This window comes from Malurus melanocephalus, unplaced genomic scaffold, assembly GCF_030028575.1.
Source record: "Malurus melanocephalus ecotype Western Australia unplaced genomic scaffold, MMel_1.1 scaffold_293, whole genome shotgun sequence".
Lineage (NCBI taxonomy): Eukaryota > Metazoa > Chordata > Aves > Passeriformes > Maluridae > Malurus > Malurus melanocephalus.
The window spans coordinates 80,601-82,849 of NW_026623525.1; the positions used below are offsets into that span (position 1 = coordinate 80,601).

The following is a 2,249-nucleotide window of genomic DNA, read 5'->3' on the forward strand; positions in this document are numbered from 1 at the left end:
GCCCCCGCCACCTACCCGCACCATCCGGGGGCCGCCGTCGCGCTGCCGGGCGAGCGGGGCCGGAGCCTTCCTCCTCCTCCTCCTCCTCCTTCTCTCCCTCCTCCTCCTCCTCCCTCCCCGCCCCCGCACCGGGAGCGTCCCCGCCGCAACGCCGCCGGTGCCCCGGGCGAGGGGAGGAGGCAGAGGAGGAGGAGGAGGAGGAGGCGGGGGCGGCGGCGATGGGGCCGGGGCGCTGCGGGCTGCGAGGAGGAGCCGTGCCCGGCCGGAGTGGGGCTGCGCCGGGGGGGCGCGGGGGGGATGCCCGCGCTGCTCTGCCGTAGGCGCCGCCCGCCCGCCCCGCTCCCGGGCTTTATTTTATTTTTTTAATTTTTTTTTTTTTAATTTTTTGAAAAAAAAATTTTTTTTTTTGCTTGCCTTCAAAAAATACCCATCGCACCCCCCCGCCACCTCCCAGCCCCGCCACCCCCGGAGCGCATGAGGCCGGGCCGGGCGCGGGCCCCGCGCTCCCGCCGCCCGTCACCACCGCCCCGCGCCCCCCGCCCCGCAGCCCGGCCCCCCGACCGGAGCATGGCCCCCGGCAGCGCGACGGAGCCGGAGCGAGGGTGACCGCCCGCGGGGGACACTGTGCTGCTGCCGCTGGCCTCAGAGGACTTTTATTATAATTACCATCATTGTTATTATTATTATTACTAGGTTTTTAATTTTTTAATTCTTTCGCGGGGCAGCGGTTTTTTCCTCCTCCTTCGGCGCGGTGGAAAACACACGTTTYAGACCAAAATCCCAAACCAGCCCATCCATCCTCTTTGCTTTGCGCTTCGCAGCAACTTGGAGCCCGTTAATTGCACTTGGCGATGGTAGGTCCCATGACACTTTCGTTTTCTCTTCTACTTCCCCCCTCTCCCCTTCACCCCCCGCCGTGTGCGTGTGTTTGCGGGTGCCCCCACGAGCAAAAGTTGCTGCCGGGGAGGGGGCGGCGGGGCGAGTTTAATACGGTGTCGGGGCGGGGGGGCGCGGGGCGGCGGGGGCGGGCGGGGGGAAGCTGCCGCCGTCTCTCCTCCCCCTGCCCACCCGCCCCGCGGTACCGGGGGGCGGAGGCGGCGGCGGGAGCCGCCCGGCGGGGAGGTCGCGGCGCGGCGCGGGGGGAGCCTCCGCAGCCCGCGGAGGGCTGGATGGAGCTGAAAATGGCCGCTAAAAAAAGGGGCGGAGAGGCCGCCAGCCGCACCGACTTGAACTTGGAAGTGACGCCCGGGAGGGTCGCGCTCAAGTCCGCGCTGTGCGGACGTACCGGGGAGGGAGGGGGGAATCACAACCGTCCTCCGTGTGAGAAGAAAAACATCCCCCCGGCCCCGCCGTGCAGGGCTTCTCCCGCTTCTCCGCCCGCCAGGCCACGGGGGGAGCGCGGCGGCGCGGCCCGGGAGGATGCGGGATGCGGGGAGCGAGCCCGCCCGGCCAAGTTTGCGCGGAGCCGCCGCATCCCGCGGGGACGGGGATGTCCCTGCGGGAGGAGTGTGCGGGGTGAACCCCAACMCCGGGCGGGGATCGGCCGCGGGGGCCGGCAGAAGTTGAGAGTGAAAATCAGTTGTGCGGGGAGAGGCGCTGCGGGGGCTCCTTCCCGCAGAAAAGGAAAAAAAAAAAAAAACGGTTTTCTTCTTTTTTGGGGGGAGCGAGGCAGCGCTGGAGCCGCGGGCCCCGCGCCGGGAGCGGCCGCGCTGAGGGGTCAGGTCCCTGCAGGAAGCGGTGACCCCCGRTGCGGGAGGGGAGCGGGGCGCGGCCCCCCCAGCCCGGGAGGTGCCCGGGGATCCCCTTTGTGTTCCGCCCGTGGCGCTCCCCGCGCGCTCTCTAATTAGCGTCATTAGCGCCCGCGATCGGCCGGGGCTGSTGGGGTGCGGAGTGAGAACTTGCGGTTCGGAGTTTGCCGGGCGCAGGCTCCGCTTTTTTAATCTCCTTCTGTCTTTATGCGGGGGGGTTGCGGGGTCCCCGGGGCGAGGGGGGGGCGTGGGGCTGCCCGTGGCGCTCCCCCCGCACCGTGGCACCGCGATGCTGCCGGTGGTTGAATAACGCGGAGGGGGGGCGGAATAAGCGTCTCCGCGGGATGAGCGGGATGCGGCGGGGCGGCCCCCCCGAACCGGGGCTACGTGCGGGGGGAACACCACCCCCACCCCCCCGCGCCGGGGCCGCTGCCCAGAAGTTGCACATGAATCTGCAAGGTTTTTTCTCTCGTTGGATGGGCTCCGTTTAGTAAAAAAAAA

The 2,249-nt window shown here is 68.9% G+C and overlaps 1 protein-coding gene across 8 annotated transcripts in view; it reads left to right on the plus strand.

The window, feature by feature from the left end:
* Window positions 1-480: 480 nt before the first annotated feature.
* The window catches only part of NFIC (nuclear factor I C), a 43,561-nt gene continuing 41,792 nt past the window's right edge, over window positions 481-2,249 (plus strand). For 2 of the 8 annotated variants that reach the window (XM_057376899.1, XM_057376903.1), the window contains exon 1: window positions 482-854. Coding sequence is in view for 1 of the 8 variants with exons in the window: in XM_057376900.1 (XP_057232883.1) it covers window positions 852-854 (3 nt within the window). In the remaining 7 variants the exon portion in view is untranslated. Of the gene's footprint in view, window positions 855-2,249 lie in introns of all 8 variants that reach the window. The other 6 variants (XM_057376906.1, XM_057376901.1, XM_057376900.1 and 3 more) reach the window with 5 other exon arrangements.